We start from the raw sequence: 22,052 nt of genomic DNA, 5'->3' as shown, positions 1-22,052 counted from the left end.
AAGCAAGGGGGTCCACTCTGAAACTCATGACTCAATGGGAGGGTCTCCCTTACTTATTTGCATCTCCAGTCAACATAAATAATATGGAATGTAAATAATTCTAAAGGGATTCTAACTCTATTTTCCTTTATACATTTCTTCCACTTAGTTCACAGAATCGTAGAATGGTAGGGGTTGGAAGGGACCTTTAGAGATCATCTAGTCCAAACCTCCTGCCATCTAGTCCACCCCCCCTGCAGAAGTAGGCCCACCTGTATCATGTCACTCAGGAACACGTCCAGGCAGGTCTTGAAAACCTCCAGAGAAGGAGACTCCACATCCTCCCTGGGCAACCTGTGCCAGGGCTCCCTCATCCTTACAGTGAAATAGGTTTTTCGTATGTTTAAATGGAACTTTCTGTGTTTCGGCTTCATCCCATTACCCCTTGTCCTGTTGCTAGCTACAATAGAAAAAAGGGATGCCCCAACCTCCTGACATCCACCATTTAGATATTTGTAAATACTCATGAGATCCCCCCTCAGTCTCCTCTTCTCTAGACTAAATAGCCCCAGTTCCTGCAGCCTTTCCTCATAAGGAAGATACTCCAGTCCCCTGATCATCTTGGTGGGTCCTGCACCGAGCTCTCTCCAGGAGTTCCCTATCCTTCTTTTCTACATGTGGGGACACACTGATCCTGGGCTTGGAGGAAGTGGTGCTTGAAGATTGACCAGTTCTCTTGGGCACCTCTACCATCTAGAATCTTAACCCATGAGATCCGTCCAAGCAGGTCTTTGAAGAGGCCAAAGTCAGTTTGCCTGAAAACCAGGGTCATAGTCCTGCTTTGTGTCCTGCTTCTTCCACACAAGATCTTCAACTCTACCATCTTATGGTCACTGCAGCCAAAGTTGCCTCCAACCTTCATATCCCCAACCAAACTCTCCTTATTTGTCAGTACCAGGTCCAGTAATAGAGTGAACCTTGCCATTGAACTCTATTATGTCACACTTTTACAAATTTGTGTTAAAATCACTTTTGCTTATACCTTTGATGGTGATTATCTGAGTGATCAAAACACTCATCAGGGACAAGGGATTGCCTACCTTTTTTTGGATGAAGACAGGCATGAAAGATCTATGTTCACACCAAGATGAGGTTCTAAAAAAAAAGAGTACTTGAGCAGCTGTCAAAGCCACAGGCAAGGCTGCCCATTTAACCTTAACTCAGTTCTGCTACAGACTCAGTCTCTCAGCACAGCTGGACTGCCTTCATGCCTGAGCTGGGAATTTTGTTTGAGCTGTCCTATGTGGGCTCTAGTATAAGCGACTGAAGGAGCCCTGCAGGGTCCCCAGTGCATGCAGGCAGCCCTCTAGTCTTCCTGACAGAGCTCTCCAGGTCTTACCTTGGAGTCTTCTGTTCTGAGATGATATCTTCCTATTTCTTCTAGCTCATGATACCCAGAGGAGTATCTAATTGTTCCTACCATTTAGCTAGCTGAAGGGTGCTTAGAGATTACAAGTGTGACTGATAGCAGCTATTAACACTCCCTGTCATAGCTATGTAAAGGGCTATAAAATGCTAATCAAACTTCTCCAAAGTCCAAAATGGATGGGTGAAATAGGGCAACCTGGGATTTTTTTCTTTCACAAACAGTAGTCATCCTACTCCAGTGTCTCTTTGTCTCCAAAATCTCCAAGTCTTCAGCATTGTTCATTCACCAGGGTAATTTTGATCTATCTCAGTCTACCCTAATTAATTTCTTTTGGGCTACACATCAGACATCTGCCATGAACCTCCACTGTGCACAACTGCTTTTCTAAGCATCTGTTCAGCTCTGTGGATCAATTTTTCCTTCTCTTGATCCATGCCGGAGACAAACTAGTACCATTTGCGTACTTCTAACTAGATGGAGAGTAAGGTAATTGCTTGAAGGATGGTAGCTGAAGAGAGCAAATACACCCTCTGCTAGCAGCTCCTGACTCCTAGGCTAATGCAAACTCATCACACAAACTGCAGTTTGATTGCCTTTTCCTTCTCAGCTTCTTCTCCAGGTAATCCAGCTTCTCTGAAGAAGCAGCTTGTTTGCGTTCCAATCTTCTGTTGCTGAAATACCCATCCAAAGTCATATTTCTTGGAGAAGCAGCAGCAGATGCTTTAGACTTTCTCCAGACCATAAGTATCCTCCTTTCAACCTTAGTCTAGAGTAAATCATGCTACAGGCTTGCCACAATCAGAGTCCTTCTCAGGTTAAGAACAGTCCTCAGCAGTGCACAGAAATTTTGTTCCCCGATGTGTCTGCTGATCCTGTCTGATTATCTAAACCTCAACTCTATATGTCATAGTCACTGATGGTCTTCAGGGGGTCATGTCACCCTATAAACAGCCAAACATCTGCACAGTTTGGGTTATTTTGGCTTCAATTTCTGTTGCTACAGGTTAAACAGTAATAACCTAGCAATTTTCCCTTGCCTTGCACGGTGATCATGAAGATCTGCTAATAATGGCTGGCACAGACAAGCTCACAATGACTTTAATCATTTCTCCTCTGGATGTAAATTATAAGGGACAGATCTGGAAAGTGAAGTTGGAGGGGAAACAACCACCACCGTCCTTTCTGTGTTTGGGATGAGACAGTGCTCTATGACAAACTATAATCCATGATCACTTCAGTACATTGACTGTCAACATGTCGTAAGGGGCAATCTACACTCACACATGGTATCTTAATCTGGGTTTTGCCAGCTTTTGATTGTCAACACTGTCATCAAATATGTTATTTCAATGCTGTTCCTTGGATAAATACTGTATGTAGAATTGTCTCAATAACATCACAACACATACAGGAAAAAAACTTATATCTTTGGGTTTGTTTGGGGTTTTTTTAAATACTGGTTCAAATTAAAGACACTGGTGTTATCTTCAGTATTTATAGAAAAAGCTTGGTTGCTGAGCTACCCCAGGTCCCAAGCAGAAGAAAAGAGCACATCATAGACCCGAATGTCACTCCTTCTTTCCTGTCCTTTCTCCACCTTCCAAGCAAGGTCAATCTCCCTCCATTGTTGTCACTTCCTAGCATGGATTTCAGGGAGCTAAGACTCCTGCTCAACTTATTAAGGAAGAAACATGAAACATCAGGAGCTGGAATTAGCCACAAGGACTTCCACCACTTTTAGGCTGCTCGGGAAGGCTTTCCAGTGAAAGGAGGTTTCTTACTTGAGATGCAGGTCCATATAACACATGGCATTAAAACTGGTCAAAAGTAAATCTTTTCCTGTATGCCATATATCACATAAAAAGAGCTCTGAGAGTCCCTTGGCTTCAGTACAGTTAAAAAGAAGGGAATTAGTTTAGATCTCCAGTGCTCTCTCTGCAAAATCTTGCCAACTTTTCCATTAAGGAGGAAAAGTCTCTGTGGGCAAATTACATTCATTTCCCAATTCTATTCTTTAAGAAAAGAAAAAAGAAATTCTGTTTATGAATAAAATCTAACCGTGTGCCTTTTCCTTTCTAAACATCTCTATTTATACTACTAGCAGGTGACTGATTTGCTGAAAAACACTGGGGAAACACAGTGACAACTTCTAGTCACAGATCAGACATTGCAACAGGCCCGTATCCAGAAACAGTTAAGTAAGTTTACTTTTAGTGATCACACATTGCCTTGATTTAGGATTTATTTCTTATTTGAGGCTTGAAAACTAACTTCTGGCAGCAAGAAGGAAGCAAATGACCATCACCTGGCATACAAAAGAAGCTGTCACAGCTGCCTCCTTACCTCCTGCAGAAACTTCTCGCTCATTGGACCAAAGTGATGGCCTGGGGGCCTAATTCCTGACACCACCAGCCCAGAACTGAAGAGTCTTGGCTTCTGGAGGTCAGGTTTGAATTTGTCATACAAGATGCTGGTGGGCTTTGCCTCCTCTCCATTGGACACTTTCTGCTCTGCAGAGATGGGCATGCCACACGCTGCAGAGCTACCAAAGGGCAGTCCTGTCGGTGCAAACGGAGGGTCCAGCTGCTCTATCGAACGAGGGTTTCTCCTAATGTAGGTGATTATTTTAGGTCTCACGGGTTTGGGCCTGGGTATGGCAGGTTTCATCTCCATGCCTTCTTCCAGCTTTTCACTGCAGTCACTGTCCACACCCATCTTCTCTGCTAGGGAGCCCTTGGAGTGGACCAGAATAGGTTTTGGGATGGTGCTGCTGCAAGCAGTCTTGATAGGCACTTTAGGGGTTATGTTTAACAACTGCGTACTGTCAATGGGAGGTAGGACTGAGGAAGGTGACAGTTTGTCAACATGAAGTGCATAAAGGTCTTTCAAATTACTGTTTGATAACGTGGGCTGACTATTAAGATCCAGCGTTGCCACTGTGCACACAGGAGTTGGTACACATAAAAAGGCATCAGCCTTTGCCGAAATATAACAGCTCTCTGGCATTTCCTCTGGAGGATGTTTCTGTGCATTATCGGTCTTTTCACTCAGAAAGGAAACGCCTGAGTTTTCCACATCACTGTTGGGATTGTCAGGTTGCTGGTTTGACACCGTCTCTGCATGGCACGTTCTGTGCTGATCTGAGAGATCAGAAGTGGGAGCAGCAGCATCCTTGGTGCTTCCTTTGACTTGCGTCAGTTTATTCTCATTAACTTTAATTGGTTTGCTGGCAGGTACACTAATATTATGTGCAAGAGATACCTGTTCACCCACTGCTTCAGCACAACCTGTGTCAACTTCATGTAAATTTTCATTTTTCCTAGGTGTGACTTTGCCACTGGATTTACTACCACAGGTGAGCGGGAATATTGATTCTGCTTCTTTGTCAGTATAATATTCCTCACCAACCCCGACAGTTGCCTTGTTGTCACTGTCATCGCTTCCCCTCTCTTCCCCACCGATGGCAACGTTATTACTCAGCAACTTGTCATCATGATGAGTTACCACCTGGCTTGACAACGTATCCTCTACTTCATTACAAGTGTCTTGAAAATGGGATGCTTCAAATTTTGAGACATCAGACCCAGAGCCTTTCTGTTCCTGTACCTCTGTTTCTCCATCTTTTTGACATCCCAGGAACTCCACAAGCATAAATCTCTCAATCTTTTGTTGACACTTATTTTTAGATTGTAGAGATGGTGCAGTCCTAAACTCCAGTTTTTTACTTTTATCACCCTGACTTAATTGTGCTTCTGATTTACTAGCAATCTCATTGGGCTTAACAGCTGAATGTTGAGAATGAGAAGTATGCAGTGTGCTTTCAACATTAACATTTGGTACATTTTCTGGTTTACTTATTTTCTTGTTCCCTGAGGTAGTCGGTTTAGAATAAAATACAATATTTTCCTCTGAGGTATTATCAAGTGGATGAAACACCACCCCAAGAAAATGATCCGTGGATGTTTTTTGTGATTTCTCTGTGTTTCCTATCAAATGGTGTGACCTGTCAATGGAGTCCAATGATGCAGAAAGCGGACGTTTACACGACACGCGGCTGACACAGTCTTTCGCAAATGTTTCAGACTGAGGAGAGAATTTACTTGGTCTTCCCAAAGAAAGCCTTTTTATTCTCTCCATCTCCACAGCCCTGGACATTTTACCTTTAGAAAAGTTCTGGGCGAAGTCCACATCACCTTTGGAAATAACCTCCAGGTTGGGATCATTTGTGCTACTTTTTAAGTTGGACAGACTTTGTCCTCGGCTAATCCTGATATGTCTTGGTATATCCTTAGCTTCACCAGTTCTACAGTCTTTCCCCATGTCCCTGCTTGTGGAGGAGGGCAGCTTACTCTCACCAGTGTGAAAGGTCCGAGAGTCTTTGAAGGTGGCGAGAAGTTTATTGTGCTCTGTATTCAGATGAGTGACTTTCTCTGATCCTTCCAAGTGTATGCTCCCACTTCCATCAGTGAAATCACGCTTCTTAACATCTCCTTCAACGGTTCTAACTTTTGTCACAATTTGGTTGGCATTAGTATCCCCCACACTCAATATGCTTTCATTATTATTTTTTATTTCACTGCAGTTGTCCTGAAGCTGGGCATAACATGACTTGTTTGGGATTAATGGAGCACTCATTTTGAAGCTTCAGGGGACTGTGGTTTTTGGCAGTCCTAATTAATGAGAAAGCTTTTTTCCCTCCTATCAGGTTAACTACTAAGCATGCTTCAGTGATGCATTTAAATTAAAAACTGATCAGAAGAAAAATCCTCGACAGAAAGCTTGGAGTCTCTTGTCAGAGTCACATTTTTGTGCTGCTCAGTTGTCCTTTGTGCAACCTTTGGACCTAGGAAATCTTTCTGATGTGTAGTAGAGATGCTCAATGAAAGCAAAATAGATCTCTCAGGTTGCCTCTGAAGGAGAGCCAGTTAATCCAGCCAACCTATAGGAAAAAAAAACAAAAGCCAAACAGATGTTTACATTGATGACAGGAATCCTGTCAACTAAACCAAAGTTAAAATCAACAGCACTCCCAGGTACATCCCCAGGACACAGTGATTTCAAACATGTTAGATGTGTTTCAGTCACAGCTTTAACTTCAGCAAAGTTTCTTAGTGTGGCACAGATCCCTGACTTGAGAAGTTAAACAATTCAAACTATCCTGCTTAGAAGAGTGGTTGCTATTGTTTTTAAGCCATGCAGATTTACAACTGGAAATAAACATAAATAGCTAGATGAGCTTAGGACCCTGTATTGAGGATCTAAGCACGTTTGTATTGCTCTAACAGTGTCTACTGTTGCACTTAAAGCACCACTGCATAGGCAAGCCATAAGTTCCAGGTCCATTAGGGGACATTTATGGGTTTCTCTCCTTATCTTTAAGAATCACTACGATACTTGTGCTGACACTCCATCCTCTCTGGTATTTCTTAGCCAGATTTATCGATGTCAAGATAGCAAAAATATGGCTGGAGGCCTGAAAAGAAAAACTGGTTTTCTGAGACAGTTGCATATGTGTATGTTCAAATACAAAGGATTATACACCAATCCTGATACAGTGCATCTCCTTTTGGCTCCTATGCCATGCCTAAATACACGCTCTGTGATATTTTTGTACCCTGTACTTTCATACCCTTCATCATAAAGAAATATGGACAGTAGGAATCCAGACGTACCCCACAGTTCCCAGAAGGCAGAATTCAAAGCACTTACAATGCTCCCAGCTATGCTGAGTTTCTGATCAGGGGCTCTGATTCAAAGTGCTGATTAACTCCACTGCTCTGTCCACAGCAAGTGCGAGTGTGGGTCCCTATTTCTAACACCTGCTATGAGCAGGTCCTCCCAGTCTTCACATTCTGTTCAGCTCTGCTCACAACATCTGGCTCTGAGAACAATCCAGTTTCTTTATGCAGCGCACACAGATGTTAGTTGAGTCTGGATTCAGGCTCTTGGCATAGTTACAGCTCTTCGGCAAACAATAAGTAAATTAATTCATGACACAGAACACAGTATTAAGAATTTCACTTCAACACCACAGAACTGTATTACTATAGATCTCCACAAAGCATTGTGAAGCAAGACTTTTAAACTACTTCTCTGTTCTGCTCTTATACTCTTCACTAGGCAAAGCTTGTCTGATGTTATGTTTGGTTAGCTAGGAAGGAACACTGATAGGTTCCAGAGGAGCTGAGTTCAACCAGCTCATGTTTCTCCTTCAACTGGCAAATAGCAACACTCTGTGGTACCAAAAGTATGGGACACGAAAATGACCAGAGGACTGGAACATTTATTCTATGGAGATAGGCTGAGAGAGTTGGGGTTGTTCAGACTGGAGAAGGCAGCTCTGGGAAGACCCTATTGCATCCTCTCAATGCTTAAAAAGAGCTTAGAAGAAGGATGGACAAAGAGTTTTTTACCAGGGTCTGTAGTGACAGGACAAGGGGCAGGTGGGTTTAGACTAGATATAAGGAAGAAAGTCTTTACTGTGAGGGTGGTGAAGCCCTGGAACAGGTTGCCCAGAGAGGCTGTGGATGCCCCATCCCTGTTGCGATGTGTTCCAGTGTTCAGAGGCAGGTTGAATGGGGCTCTGAACAGCCTGGTCTAGTGGAAGGTGCCTCTGCACATGGCAGGGAGGTTGGACTAGACGATCTTTAAAGACCTCTTCCAACCCAAATCCATTCTATGATTCTAAGATCTATGAATTGAATAGAAACTACAGTGAGGAAAGCCCTGAGGAATTGAGAAAAAAATATTTCAAGTTCTCTCTTCTGGGGTGACAACCAGTCTCAGATTAAGGATGCAACAGACTTGAAGAATCCATTATATCCTTACAATTAGCATCCAAACAACTATTCAAAAAATTTTCTTCCCCTGCAGAATATTGCCAGTTTAACTTGGTAACTTGTTTTACAGTTACTATTGCAATGAATACACAGAATAATTATTCTGTGTTTGAAAATAATACAAAACTCCCTTTGGCTATAAAACATACTGACAGCACTATACTCCTGCTAAATTCATAAAAAATATATAATCAAACATATATGTCAATGAATACCTTATTAATCCAGTTTTCTCTGTAAAGGAATACACGGTTTTGCCTTTGGTTCAATCAACGTGATAAAGACTTACATACTGTCATAGGCGTATTTGGGAGTAAGATGTATGGTTTTGTGTTACATTTGAGACCTTAGAAGATTTAATAATTCTTTATAAATAGCTTCTATTTAAGAAGCTTTGGCTTGGATTTTCTGCAGAATAGTTTCTGCGGCAGTGTCCAGCCTCAACTTTACTATGCTCTTTGGAGATGAAACAACTGAGCTGTTCTGCTGGCTGTTTCTCTATTTTTTATTACTCACCTCTCTTGGCTGATGCTGGCTGGCATACACACATCTAAGTCACTCCCTGCTGTGCAGAAACACTGTGAGATGATAGATATGTGAACCTCCTAACTCTTCAGATGCCCTCTTTAACACAGGAGCAGGGAGTAAGAAGATACTTGCTCCCAGCAATGACAACACCTCGTCATTTAGCAGCATCTCACTGGGGACCCTGGACAGAAAATATCCAGGTCTTACAGTCTGGACTTGGTATATATAAACCCTGATATGCATAAACAATTTTTTTGATACTGTTTAGTGTAAAAATATTCCTTCTAAATTTCTGAGAGTGGAAAATTAAGTCATAGCTCTCTATGTCACAGCATCTTGGCAGGATGCAATAATTGTATTTGTGAAAAAATTTTACAAAGTGACATGAAGATGCCAAACAGTAGAATAAAATTACATCCACCAGACTATGGTTAGCTGTGAAACCTACAGGGAGAAGAAAAGTTCACGGAGATAGAGATATAATTAAATACTTTTGTTTAACTTCAGCAGTATCAGTTTCCTTTTGAAATGTCTGTCTCTTAAGAGCCTCTGTTCTAAACTTGAGGCCATTTAATGATGATCTAGGAAAGAAGGTTGTAAGAGTTTCTTCCCATCTACTATTGCAGTTCCTCCCCTACACTCTGCTCCATCCTAATCTGCATTTAGCCTACAGGTTCCACCCTCTGGAAACACCAGGGAGAAAGTGAATCTGAGCTGGATGATTTCAGCAGAGCTCAACTTTGTAAAATGTGGCTGGCTGGAAAAAAGAAAGCACCAGTCTGCTTCTAAATACTAACAGTGGCTTCTTTTTGGTTAAACAAGCAGTGTACAAAAATTGGTATCCTTAGTAAGCATGAAATAAAAGAGAAATGGTAAAGCATTACCATGTTATTGACTGTCATTTTCAATTTCCCACAAAAATAAAGCAGTGATAATTATGAAATAAGCAAAGGAATTATCAAAACACATGGAAATATTGAAATAAAACCTGAAGTGTGTTGAGAAGTTTAACTCCTGTATAAATATTTCCTAATGCAGACTGTCACAGCTGCTTACCCATCCCAGTACTTAAAGTCTAAAATCAGAATATTTACAGCAAGATAGCCTAAAAACATCTGGTTGTATGGTAACACTGTGGCTTAGACTATTTGCTCTTTCAGTACAAAGTGGAAGAGAAGCACCTGAATACCTTATTGGCCATCTGACACTGAATCGATGTCTCTTGCTGTTACCATGAAAAAGAAAAAAACAGTGGGTTTGCAAAGGGCTGAGGCAGAGCCAGTGGCCTTTGAATGGTCAGCCACGGGACAGCACGCCCTCATCGGCTGCCTGCTCCTGCAAGGTAAATGCTCTCAACCTGATGGGTAGTGGGATGAGGATCACACAGGCTCCTGGCTGTGTGTGGGGACTCTCACACTTGCTCACTTTGTCGTGTCTCAGAGAGGAGTCATGAGGTGTGATGAGGTGTTTACTCTCCTAGAAAGTAGCTGCGACTGATCACAACTCAGTTGAAATCATCAAGTGAGAAGCCTCCAGTCATTTTCCTCAGAGACTATCCTGGTCAGGAGCTCCAAGTCCACAACCCATTGCAGCATCCAGGACAAAGGCTGAGTATAAGCTCCAGCTCTACTGCCCTCTGCATGGCCAACACAGATTTTAACAGAATGAGCATCTTTGAATGTATCACAACACCCACAGATAAACTCCTTCAGAAACAGACTCCAAGAAAGAAATCTCAGCCCACAGGAAAGACACTGTCTGACCAGTGCAACGATGGAGGACGATGCATGAAAGTATATAAGGAATATGCTTGCCCGAGGTGGGAAACTGATGTGGTTTTCACAGTTACTGCAGAAAACTGGCATGAACAGCAGCCTCCTGTTTTCTCCAACAGAATTTCTCAGGAAAACTGGCAAACCAGCCACAGCCTCACTGATGCCTTCTCCGAGAGACAAGACAGCATTGCATCAAATGCCAGGGCTGCATGTTGCCAAGAAATGAGCTGCACAGATGAAACAAACACAGTGGCAGAAGGGAAGAAGTCAAGAATATCTTCTTGAGAAGCCTAAATCATTAAAAAGAACTACTAACAGTGATGGAAGTTGAAAGCTGATACAAGGATATTTAAAAAAAAGGGCAATAAACCTCTTGGAATGGGGAACATATAATTGGAATTAATTAAAAGTGGCAGAGAAGTGCTCACGCAGGCATGTGATGATTTTGTTAATGTGATTTGGAAGGCTAAGAACTAAGATTGGGATACACTCCCCAAGAGATTTTATTCCTAACAAAGCAGACCCAGCTGTTTGGGGAATTACAGAGTAATCTCATCACTGGCAGAACTTACGGAAATGTTGCTGTATAACACGCAGAGGACAGTACTTCAAACAGACAACTTTCTTCCTTGACGGGCAATTAAGACATATGAAGAGAAGGGAAATGGTGGAGCAAATGCTAAATTTTCACACACTGAAAAATGGTAAGAAGGCTCTTATTCACTCACAAAACTAAAACAATCTGAAAATATTAGAGGCTTTTGTAGAATGTGATTCTACAGCATTTCCAGAATTTCAGTGTCTTAGTATTTTAAGGCCTTTACAGTCAATGAATTCTGATATTTTAATATTTTATATGATTGCCTATTTTATATCTATATACAGTTATAAAAACTGGGTATAAATAGCTAATGGTTTCATATGCCAAAGCAAAGGTTTTCAGTCATATTTTATTTGTTATTCACTAATAAAATGGGTTTTAGTTTACCCAAATTATTAATGAATTTATGCTGGTTTATCAAATTTATTTTATCAAAGTCTTTACGAACAAAACGGGTTTTAAACATTTACCACATTTAGCTTCAAATTTTTCTAAATCCAACTTTTATATTTTACAGTTCCAAATAATATTTCAAGATCAAATTTACTTTGTGTTGTCATTTTTCAATGTGTTTTGAATGGCAAGTTGGGTGACACCGGAAACTTACTTCCTCTACCCAATTTAGTATTTTATTCTTCTAAATAATAGGGTGGTAACAAGCCCAGTGGAGGACTCTGGTTCTTGCTTTCACTAAACCTATGAGGAGACATTTCTTTTTCACTTTTTTTATTGGGTTAATATTTCTCCTTTACTTCCAGTTGCCATGTCACATGAAGGATATTGCACATACCAAATGTGCCAGGTGTGGCCACAAATCCACACGGCCGCTTGCCAAGCTTCTGAGCACCTGAAAACTGAGCCCATGATGAACGAGATGGTGATGTCACTGGAGAACTGAGAAGGATTCAGCCCAGGTCCTGCCCACCATCACAATCAATTGAAAATCACCCAAATCAGAGTACAACCTTATCCTCTACATACTGTGTGCTTGCTTTCTTTGCTTACTTTCCCCTGGGATTTTGAGGTCAAGCCTGCAGTAATGTAATTTCCTTATACAACACCCCTGAGAGATCTCTGGGAAGCAGCACAATTCCCTGGTTGCTGGAAACCATGGTCATGTGCAAAACTCCCAAAAGCACAGCCAAAAGTAAAGTTGCTAAAGCAAGGCTGTCCCCTGATTATCCCAAGGGAGGAGAGGTAGTAGCATCTCTCTCCACAACCTGAAACAACAGGATTGAAAAATCATGTGGCAGCATGAGACTGCAGCCATGGTCTCCTGGCAATATCACAATATAAAACTGGCTTACAACTGCAACTTTCCTTTCTGAGAAGTATTTCTAGAAATTTTTAATTCCCAATGTATGGCAATTGGAGGATATTAATATAGTAGGGAGGCCAAAGGGATTACACTGTTTTTCCTTTTCTGAATATCCGTTTTCAGCACTGGGCCATTTTATCTCAGGTGCCCTGCTATGGATGGGAAACAGACATGACCACAAGCAACTGCTCTTGGCTAAAGAAACTTGTGGCTGCTTGGTCTTCCCAAGGAACAGATCCACATCTTTTCCTGCCACAGCAGTTGCAATGGCAATGCAATGAGCAGAAATCTTTATACAGCTTCTTAATTTACCTCCAGTTACATTGTGAGGATCAGTACATCTTCAATGCAAACAGAACAAAAACTTTACCAGATAATGCATATAAATTATTTCTTTTAAAAAAACCCAACTTGTAAATGTGTGGGTTTGGGGTTTTGGGTTTTTTTGGTCAAAACTGCATTTTGTAATACAAAACTGAAGAGTTATCCTAATAATTTATTACCTCTGAGGGCTGAATTCCCAAAGCACGTTATGTGGAAAGGATCCTGCTGACTGCTATTTCAAAGGACCACAGGATTTCGGATTAAAGATTCTCATTATCAAAACTGACAAATTATTTTAATTATTAACATCAATCAAATCTCCACAATGCATAAGCCTTAATAGGGTTTTTTTCAAGACTTCTTTTTTAACATTTTTATTTGCTCTCAAATGTTGCACTGCTGGATGAGACAACACGCTGATATAAGCAATCCTATTAATCAGATCTCTCCTCAAAAGGCAGAAGCTTCTCATCGTCTCAGCAATGGCAACCAGGAAGTTGATTCGATAACCACAGCAACTTATCCTGAACAAATGTCTTTTTTTATTTTCATTTCAGATAAGTACACCTGGTAGAAGGTATAGGAACAGCTCATACTTTCTGAAGCACAATGCTATTCAATTCAGGACTTCAAAGAAAAATATCAGAACCTCAGGGAAAGCCACTGTGAAGAGAGATGGTATTAGATGAAGGCATCCTGGCTCTTTAAGTAGTAAGAGCTGGTAAATCAAGCAAGGCAAGACCTCAGCCCAGAGCTCCAGCCCATGTAGATCTATAATGCCACAGCCACAAGCAAAACACAGGCAGCATGAGAAAACCTTGAATCAAAAGCCCAAAGGACAGAAATTTATCACTGATCACCCCAAGGCACAGTAGAGCAAATGAAAACAGCAAGAAAGCAAGCAGTAAAGCAGTTTTCTTGGAGGCAAGTATAGCCAAGGCAAAAGCTGATTCCTCCCAAACAAGTGGTAACAAATGGAAGAAAAATGATGCATCGAACCAAGTCCATGCTGCCATAGCTCAGTTCACAGGACAAGTTACCCCAGGGATGACACCAAACACATGGCACAGGGACAGCTCTGCACTCTTCCTTTTGCCCCTGGGTGCTCACAGGGCCACTTAACCATTTTAAGGTACCGTTTAACCACCTGGCACTCCTGGCACAGTGCCACTAATACTAATAGGAGACAGTACAGAGATGCACCATTAACTCCTGCTGTTCTCCACTGTCAGATGGGAGGGAGCGGCAAAGAGATCCTGCCCATTCTTTCTGAGTACCTTCACCCTGCAGAGCCCAGCCAGCAACTTAATATGACCCTCTCTGTCCAGAAACATGAACAGCAGTTTATCGTAAAATCTGTTAACAGTTGGATGGTGGAAGTGCTGGGCCCCAAAACACTGCTTAATTTATTTCTGTACAGCACAAAATCTTGACATAGAAAGGCAATTCTGAAATGTTTCCAAAATGATCATTGTTTTTTTTGCTAAGACTGCTAAATCTTTCCTGCCTTCCAAAAAACATCTGGGAGACAGAAAAAAATATATTTAGTTATTACACTCAAACATGGAAAAAGTTCATAAATTTGCTTCCCATTGAGCAAAACCCAGAAACTCAGGAGCTTTGTCTACTCCAGCAAATTTACCCACTGCTGATAAAGCAGTTACAACTGGTGCTGAACTCAGTTTAACTTCAAGTGTAGCCAAGGGTAAACTGTCTCTCTGCATCATTTTCTAAATTCTACCGAAATCAACGGCAGGTAAATGTGACAGTTCTTAACTGAATACTTACTATCAATTTGGGACCCTAATTTTAGATTGCTAGGTTTGCACATTTCAGTTTGAATCACCACCAGCAGTTCTGCAATGCTGTCAAACTTTCAAGAACATTACTGCTTTTAAAGTTTCAGGAACATTACTGCAGATATACAAAGGCAACCTAACAGTAAAAAACAAAGCAAATGTAAAGCACTATTAGAAATACTGCTCATTTGCTTTAACCTCAGTAAAAAACACCTTCTGTAATTTGACCTACATTTCCAAAATATTTTCTCTTGTGACTTGAGACCTAAGCATGGAAAAAACAGTTGGTTTAAAAAAAAAAAACAATGGCAAGATGAAAACTGTGGTACAATCCAGACTGGGCTTTGTTACATCAGTTGCAACAGCCAATTGAAGGTCATAAAGCTCTATGTTTTTATTCACAGCTGGACTTTCCTACCAGGCTCTGTAAAGTACATGAAGTAGGTTTCCAGGTGTAATTCCAGCTGTTAGGAAGGTAGAAAAGAGATAATTATTGCACTCAAGCCACTATGTCTGAGAAGCTGGAAGTTCAGATGCCCTGTTGCCTGCTGCACACCAAGCGTCTGCAGCAGCTGAGGGCTCACCAAGGGCAAACTGGCAAGGAAGGAAGCTCTCATTTAAGAGTACAGAAGGCAGAATGCAAAATCTTATTATTCAGAAAGGTCAAGCACAACTAACGCATTACCTGTCTGCTGTCACTGATTCTGACAGTGTACTACAAATACTTCACTGTGACCACTGCTCTGTAAACAGTTACATTTGCTCTGCTTAAAAAATTTTTGCATAAATTGCTCAAAAAAGTTTGCAGCAACTTGTCTGTGGGAAGATTGCATCCCTATTTTCATAAATTAAGAGAACCTGACTCAGCTTTAGCACTCTATTGCCATGCATTCCTTACCTTTATAAATAAAATGGGAAATACTTTCATTGTGAACTTTGGAGACCTTTTTTCCTGACTCATCTTTCAGCAGTGAATTTCTATACAGTAAAAAGATAGGATGCAAGATGTTTATGCTCATATTTATTTTTTAATATTGTTGATTCACACCCACAGTTATCCATCAGGCATCTTCTGTATGTATCAGATCACAGATCAACTGAATCAAAACGAGCAAGCACTCACTTTCTCAGCCCAGGGAGAAAGGGATGTTTCTTTCAAGTTGCATGTGTCAGCTTACAGTAGTCCCACTCTCTACTTACCCCAACCACACAATTGTCTTTCCTCCTTCTGAAGCTCGGAGGAGGGTCAGGCTTCACAGCATGTGCTGAAGATCAGCTGGGCTTTCAGGCAAAACACATAAATTAACTCCGAAGAACAGAGTACTGCAAAAGAAGCACCTGCAAGTTCCCTTCCTTCTTCCTCCAGTTTGACTGTGTTTGCAAACTGAAAGAAGAAGGATGTAGTCTCCCAAGGGACTGCTCAAGACTTTCCAGCTTTGCTGGTGGAGCTGGTTGGAGGACAAACGCTGGTGGAGGACAAGCTGAACATGAGTCAGCAGTGTGTCCTTGCAGCAGTGAAGGCTAACCATGTACAGGTCTGCATTAGCAAGAGAGTAGCCAGTAGGTGAAGGAAGCAATCCTTCCCTCTGTCTGGCATGCATGAGGCAGCTGGAGCACTGTGTTCAAGGGTGACGCCTCAATATGTTGATAATGGAGAGAATCCAGAGAAGAACCACCAAGATGATTACAGATCTGGAGCGCAGGGTTTATGAAGAGAGGCTGAGAGATCTGGCTTGGTTCAGCCTGGAAGGGGGTGGTATGTTGGGACCTAATAGCTGTTCTCAACTACCTGAAAAGGGGAATAGAGAAGATGGAGCCAGACTCATCTCAGAGGTGCCCAGACAAACAGAAAAAAGCAAAAAGAAGAACAAGTTGCAATAAGGAACATTTTAACTGAACATAAGGAAGGGGAAAAAGCCCACAATGACAGGGGCAAGCACTGGTGCATGCCACCCAGAGGGGTCACACAATCTCTATTCTTGGAAATTTTCAAAATTTGTTTCAAAAAGACCCTGAGCAATGTGACCCAATAGGAAAGCTGGTCCAGCTGTGAGCAGCGCTTGAACTAGATGTCCTCCAGAAAGCATTTCTCACCAAATTACTCCATGATTCTAATAGCAACAGCTTCATAGGCAGAGGAACCAAGGACAGTTTCACGACATGTTGCTGGAAATGCCACTGAACAAGACAGTGCAGGCTCAGGAGACTGAAATGACTATATGTATCTCCAACACAGTGCATTTTGCTCAAAATAGTACTCAAAAACTGTGGCAGTCATAATTTTCACAGCACTCCAGAAATGGAGCAAGGACTACACATAATGTAAAGCTACTCTATGGTTAAGAGCTGTGCTCTTGGTTGAAGAGCAGAGATAATGCTGGAGCGACCACAGATGTGGCACAGACATGGTACCTAACATTTACCAGTGGGTAACGGTAGCTCAGGTTAAAACTGGCAGGCACATGCCCTCAACAAAGAGAAGGAGACAATCCTCCTTGATGCTACAATATCTGTTTTTAACTCTACTGATCCATAAGCTGTCTTTATGTTTCCTGGCCATTTAATAGCATGGATGTGGTCAGATGACACAAAAGGACACAAAAGGAATGGGAACCCTACACAAATCTTAGTGCAGGTAAATTGGTGTCCCACCATTAGTGAGAACATTTGCCAAAACTCAGAAGATCACTCAAAACACATACCTCATATGTCTATATACTAAACTAAGTATTTGTTGTAAGAGCATGTAGCAATGGCTAGCAGTCCAGGATTCTACTAACACCTGTGGGAAATAAACTGAAAGTAAAAATGGCTCCATACTCTAAATATCAGCCCTATTGAACCTGGTATTGAATGGTACACAGAGATCTTTCTTCATCAAACAGTGTTAGAGAAGCAGGACAAGAAATTCCCTCTATTTCCTACACATGACATCTTTCTCAGTGTATTATTCCTGAGAGAAGATTATGTTAAATTAATCATTCTCTAAGTGACATATCAACAAGAATAGACTCAAATGCTCAACATGCACCTTTGCAAAGCAAGTAAGTTTTAGACAAAATTATGTAAAAAAATCTTTTATTCTACTTGACTCAAAAGCCTACTTCTTTATTTAAGCATTGGATTCTATTAGAATCACAAATTCCATGTTACAAGGGAAATTATATATGGTACTGAATGGGAAATCTTTTCTGAGAGCAAAATAACCAGAAAATAAAAAGAACTGAAGAAATAAAGCAGGTCATTTCAATTTGTAAGTAGGAGAAAAATTAATGCTACAGTCATCTCTACCACTTGCAAAATGTGTTTCTTAACCTGAATAAATATGTAAGGATACAATGGATAGCATAACAATGACTAAAGACTCCAAGAATGCATATAGAAGATCGACAAATTTTGGTCCAACTTGCAGCAGGGCAGCTATCTCATCTACCCTTTTCCCCTTCATTTATTTTCATACCATTAAAACTACAGGGCTGATCTTCAATGCAAAGAACTTCCCAACGATGCCAATATAAAATCTATTTTCAGCAGTTCTGTGAGACTGTGCCTTTTGTTTTCCAAAAATAAAGTCGTCTCAATGACAAAAACAATCCTTTCTCTTTATTTCCCCCCATTACTGCAGGAATTAGAAGGAAAAAAAAAAGATCTAAAAATAAAAAGTCTACTGTCAGTTGCCTTCCATCAGCGTCCTGCTCCACAGTGCACCAGAGCCAAGTTGTCAGTAATATTAACTCATCATGTTCTTATTTGGAAAGATATTGTTTGGAAACAATCATAAAAACAGACAGCACTTGGTAACAGTGGACATCAGTTTACTACAGAAGGAATGGACATGGACTATCAGATATGTTGTATTAACTGTAACTTGAACTATATTTTGAGTGCTTTTAATATGCATTAAAACTTTCATTGAGTGTTTCTAAGAGCATTTTAGACAATGTCATCTTAAAAATTATGCAATTCTAGATTGACTTTAAGAAGTGGAATAGATAATGTGACCTCTCTCCCAGCCTTATTTTTGAACTCATCTGTGAAATCTGAGGGAAAATAAATAAATAGAAGAAACTACTATATGCAACATGGATAAATAATGACTATGGGAACTATAAACTCCTGTCCATCTTCCATACGTGCTGAACTTTATTAAGCCATCTTACAGATGTCAGAGGGATGACTCAAAACAGTAAAATGATGCACATGCCGAAGTGTTTGCACTACAAGTGCAATAACTCTCACTTCTGTACAGCTTGTGGAAAGACAACTGTTCTCACTTGATGCCTGTATGAGAGCTTTCAAATCAAAATAATTAATGTCTGGAAATGTCTGGCTAGTGAAGAGCTTTGTTAGTTTGAACAAGAAACATTTGTAGGGCTTTGGACATAGAAAAAGTCATGGGGCAATGAATCAGTAAGCTTTGTAAGGCCTTTGAATATTTACTTGGGAGTTTATGGAGATGAACTAACAGGGATGATTTAGTGTCAGAAGTTCCCACCAGTGAAGTCAGGATGACTTGACACCAAATGTTTTAGCGCACAGGCACATTCTTACCACGATCTCTAAAGAGGCCTTAATGTTGTCAATCTTGGATTGAAGTGAGCCATCCTTGTTCAACATTGCAGAATACATTTATATAATTAACAAATAGATGAGTCAATGTGATGATGTGGGGGTGTAAATCCAACTGGTTACAGACTTTTTTGGAGGGGTGTTTCCCAGGGTGGGATCTTTGAGAGCTGTTATCTCTCTTCCCAAAGTAAGATAGCACCTGTGATGATGGAGTGCTAAGGATCTTGTTGGAAGGCTTACGCAAAAATAGCCATGAAGAGCTGCTAAGTCACACCTGGTTTGTTTTTACCGTTCTAATATGCATTATGTCAGATAACCATTTAAATAACTTTTATATAGTTGCTTAGAGGATCAAATCTGGTAAATAAATACCAGTTAAATCGGTCTGTCTAACTTACAATACTCCTAAAGTAACATTATTGATGGTAACAGAATCAAAATGAGAAAAGGAAAATTAAAGCTAAACGAACACTTCTCTTGCTGCACCATGAGCATTACTAGGAGCATTTTTACTGCCTCAAAAGGCGCAGGACCAAGCCTATTGCCTTAATTATTAAAAAGTGATTAAAAGAGAGCACTGTAAAGTAAAAATTAGCAATATATTGCCCTCACACTACAGAATGGATTAGATATGGAAAAATCAGTGGCTTGTTCATTTTGTCTCATTGTTTACTTACAGTAACTTGCAAGAGGCAATAAGGGAATATAAATATCCAAAAGCACTCTGGAGTGAAGAAAGAATGCCCTTGCCAGGAGTAACACTCTAAAGTAGGGTGTCTCTTGGGTATTCTGCCCTTCTGAAAATGAGTTATCTTTTGAGAAAGTTTCCACTGGTTAACTGACAGTAAATACAACACAAAAACTGCAAGGCTGCATTTTTAATAACTTTGTGGTTTGTCTTATTTGGCAAACTGTCTAAGTATCACTGTGACGTTATGTTGAACTATCTCACAAAGGCTTCATCAGCTAATGTATTAGTGTTGGGCTTGAAAAAAACACAGAGACGACCTATTTACAAATAGCTTCTCTGTGCCAAAAGTATTTTTTTATTATTATTATTATTATTATTATTCTAAGGAAGGAAGGTTGTTGCCAAAAACTATACACCAGTATCATTTGGCAAACTTTTTTTAGTGTTATCTGATCTGCAGAGACATTAAATCTCTACTGCAAATACACATTCAACAACTTATTAGAAGGTGCAATCTGTTGTCTATTACACAGATATATATACAGTTGATAAGACACACTAGAACAGCTGTTATAGAAATAGTTCCCCATAATTCACTTAAGGCAAGCAACATATATACAGCTGACATCATCCTAGTGCAAAATCTTGGAAAGCCTGCTGACAGAAGTCACTGCACACAATCATTAGCTATGCTGCCATTTTGAAACACCTTCTTCCTTCTGTGCCTTCACTGCACTCAACAGCTGCATTTTACACTAACCACGGGCTGCATTTTAAAAAGAGACTGCTTATGCAGGAATTTTAGCACGTGAACTGCTATACACCTAATTTCAGAAGTAGGAAATAGTCCTGTGAGAGGCTTTCTTCTCTCATTTGTACATAATGTTAAGTCTAAATGCTTGAACTATATTTTCAAGAATGACACAATACATGGTAAATTCCATCCTAGAGGTGTTTGAAGTTTTTTTATGAATGAATACAAACCATTTACAGGTTTATTTAAAAGCCAGACAGAGGTAGACCCTTCACTGTACAATGGCAATGGGCATTGCCATAATGCAAAACCAGGATGTTACAAGTTGTCAGGACAGTTCTGCAGTTCTTAAAACCTTGCAAAATCTATCCAAGGCCTTAATTACGTTGTCTGTAATACATGTATACCTAATCGTATTTCGACTTTCATCTTCTTTCTTTCCTCTCCTATAGTCTTGACATTTAATGTTCTGTTCAAAGCACAAGCAAGAAGAAAATTCTTTTATCTTATCCTTGGGGAAAGTGCAAAGCATCAACCAGAGGTAACAAAGTCCCTTCAACATCTATCCTCTTTATTAACTGAGAAATACCATTCAGTTTCCTATTTTGCACAAGTAGGCAAAAATCTAGGGGTGTGAGTGCCCAAAGGATCAGATGCTGTCTTGGACCTAATCTCTGTTCCGTGATGTGAAGCCCATGCCAGTATTTCATTAGACACAAAAACAAAGACTATACAACTGCATTGGTAGCAATTGAAATGCAAGTTTTCTGCACTATGATCTTACTGTGCATACTTACATTTTTAGGATGTTCTTTATGGTTATATGAATTAACCTTTGCTGTTAAAACACACTGCTCAGTCTAAATCAGCTCACAAAAACAATGACAAACCACAAGATAGAGGTTTCAGAACTGACAGGTTACATGTGTTAGGGCATACTTGATTTGGATTCTGTGAACTGACTTTAAGGATAAAGGGAATATTAGATCACAGAGTCCACAGCATTTGATCATACAGTCAAATATGAAGGCATTATGTGTTGATGCCATGAATGCGGAGAAATCAAGCATTTCAGTCCCTGAGAAACCAGGCAGAGACATGCCAGGCTAAGGTGTTAGAATGCCTGAGGTCCACGCACAGCAGTGAGCTGATGTGCTGCCCACACAGGCAATGCCCCTGGCAGGCAATGATGCTACCTGATGCAGCAAAAAAATGATGAATTCTCTTCTCTTTGCTAATCTCACTTTACTAATTTCTTCCCAGTCCAAAATCTATTCAGGATTTGGAGGCTGAGCATCTGAACAAAGACTCACCAGCCAAGCAATTGAGAAATATGATTGTTTGTACATCTTGTCCCTGTTACTTGTGTGTCATCTCCACCAGTGTTTCATCCCTGACTATTTAGAGAATGCAAAAAGCCCAGAAGATAAAGCAAGTCTGCATTCC

The 22,052-nt window shown here is 40.5% G+C and overlaps 1 protein-coding gene across 1 annotated transcript in view; it reads right to left on the bottom strand.

Moving 5' to 3' along the window:
- The window catches only part of MTUS2 (microtubule associated scaffold protein 2), a 176,522-nt gene extending 170,464 nt beyond the window's left edge, over positions 1-6,058 (bottom strand). Inside the window, exon 1 of the mRNA XM_062020432.1 lies at positions 3,752-6,058. Within this exon, the coding sequence (XP_061876416.1) occupies positions 3,752-6,043 (2,292 nt within the window). The 5' untranslated portion in view covers positions 6,044-6,058. The remainder of the gene's footprint in view (positions 1-3,751) is intronic.
- Positions 6,059-22,052: the final 15,994 nt, after the last annotated feature.

The sequence above is a fragment of the Colius striatus genome, chromosome 1 (genome assembly GCF_028858725.1).
Source record: "Colius striatus isolate bColStr4 chromosome 1, bColStr4.1.hap1, whole genome shotgun sequence".
Taxonomy (NCBI): Eukaryota; Metazoa; Chordata; class Aves; order Coliiformes; family Coliidae; genus Colius; species Colius striatus.
This window is presented reverse-complemented; position numbering and strand designations above follow the sequence as displayed.